The following is a 1946-nucleotide window of genomic DNA, read 5'->3' as shown; positions in this document are numbered from 1 at the left end:
TTGCTGGCAAGCAGCTGGAGGATGGTCGCACCCTGGCCGACTACAACATCCAAAAGGAGTCCACCCTCCACCTGGTGCTGCGTCTGCGTGGTGGCATGCAGATCTTCGTGAAGACCCTCACTGGCAAGACCATTACCCTTGAGGTTGAGAGCTCTGACACCATTGACAATGTCAAGGCTAAGATCCAGGACAAGGAGGGCATTCCCCCGGACCAGCAGCGCCTTATCTTCGCTGGCAAGCAGCTGGAGGATGGTCGCACCCTAGCCGACTACAACATCCAGAAGGAGTCCACCCTTCACCTGGTGCTCCGCCTCCGTGGTGGTCAGTAATTGCCCTATCGTTCGACCTGCTGCTGCTGCTGCTGTACCCTGTGTCGCCTTTGTTCAAGTGATGTCTCGTTTGTGTGAAGTCGTACTGTGTCTGCTGCTTTAATGGACCATCGAGTCCTGTGGTTTGGTGCAAACAGTTGCAGGTACATCTGTACCGTTAAGTATGAATAAGTCAACTTTGAAGTAATGTGCCTGTGCTCATTTGCCTTTGCAGTTCTTGTCTGGCTATATGTGGATTTATGATCGCCTTTCTGGGCTGTAGATCCTAGTTTTTGGATTCTGAATGAATGTTGATGCGAACTCGTTAGGTGAAATGCTAGATTTGGATGCTGCTGCGGCTCTAGATGCAAGTTCTATTCAAATTTCGTTTTCACTTGAAATTATGGCAGCTTGTGATCTCTTTTTGTGGTTAAGTTCATCTGGTTCTTTGGTGAGAAGAGCTGCAGTTTCTGTCTTGGATGCTTGAGAGAAGAAATTCTTGAAATGGGAGGACTGTCATGAACTGAAGATCTGGATTTGTGTACAATGAAAGTAGTGTATCTTGCAATGAAAGTGCTCTGTTTTGAAGCAACACCCTACGTTTGAGACACCTTGTATATATCTTATACAGTTATATCTTATACAAGTGCATTGTCAAAGTACAGTAAGCAGCCAGGAAATGAGTTAGAATCTCATATTTTGTCGGCTGATGAGGTGGGGTTCCTGGGTATACACCATATATGCAAAAGAATACTAGAAATAAAAAAAAAAAAGTTGAAAATTTCTGAAATTTTTCTGAAATAAACTTGACTTTTGCATGAACTGTTTGGCCAAGAAAAATATTCCATGATATTGTTCGTGGAAGAAAACAAAAACAACACTATACAGAAGTTTCTATTCACATTTTTTATCCGTAGTTTTTTTTTTGCCTGAAGTCGATGGGATTTTTTTTCTTTGAGAAAATTCCATATGAGTACAATAGAAGGTAAAATTTTTTTTAGAAAAAAAACAGATTCTTTTCTCACGTCAGATGTATATACATCTAGGAACGAAACGGTATTCCCCATGAGTGTGGGGCTAGTAACCAATATCCTTCGGATGCACAATATAAATACGAAATTCTTCATCCATTTCTCCTCCGAGCAAGTCATCCAAGATGTTCGTTTTGCTTGCTAGAGAGGCTTATAACTTAAAACAGAACTTGCAAGAGGAGGGACATCTTTGCTTTTGATGAGCTCACTCTTCATCCCCCTTTTCCCCACCCAAGTAAAGCTTGTTGAGCAATCCAACTCTACTTGAGCTTCAAATCTTACGGCCCATCTCACACGAGGAGCGGCCTGACCGCCGGACCGCTCCCGCGACTAGGGTTAGCCCGCCGGCCGCCCCCTCCCGCCTCCGTCGGCCGCCGCAGCGTTCTACCCGCCTCCCTCTCCCCCTCCCCCTCCCCCGCGCACCTGTCCGCCCGCTCGCCCTCCTGCAGGCGACGGGCGGCCCCATGCCCCTTCTCCTTCGGCCTCCTCCCCGTCCTTCTCCATCCCCGCCGCCGCCGGACGGAGCCGTCGGGCCCTGCCCGCGCGGCGCTGGCGGCGGCGGGCCGTCCCTTCCCTGCTCGCTCTTGGGGGGCGCGGGGGCCTCCCG

The 1946-nt window shown here is 48.5% G+C and overlaps 1 protein-coding gene across 1 annotated transcript in view; it reads left to right on the top strand.

Moving 5' to 3' along the window:
- Window positions 1–542, top strand: part of LOC119326217 (polyubiquitin-like) — a 2390-nt gene extending 1848 nt beyond the window's left edge. Inside the window, exon 3 of the mRNA XM_037599910.1 lies at window positions 144–542. Coding sequence (XP_037455807.1) covers window positions 144–329 — 186 coding nt within the window. The 3' untranslated portion in view covers window positions 330–542. The remainder of the gene's footprint in view (window positions 1–143) is intronic.
- Window positions 543–1946: the final 1404 nt, after the last annotated feature.

The sequence above is a fragment of the Triticum dicoccoides genome, chromosome 6B (genome assembly GCF_002162155.2).
Source record: "Triticum dicoccoides isolate Atlit2015 ecotype Zavitan chromosome 6B, WEW_v2.0, whole genome shotgun sequence".
NCBI lineage: Eukaryota > Viridiplantae > Streptophyta > Magnoliopsida > Poales > Poaceae > Triticum > Triticum dicoccoides.
Note: the sequence above shows the minus strand (reverse complement) of the source record. Positions and strands in the feature narration are given on the sequence as shown.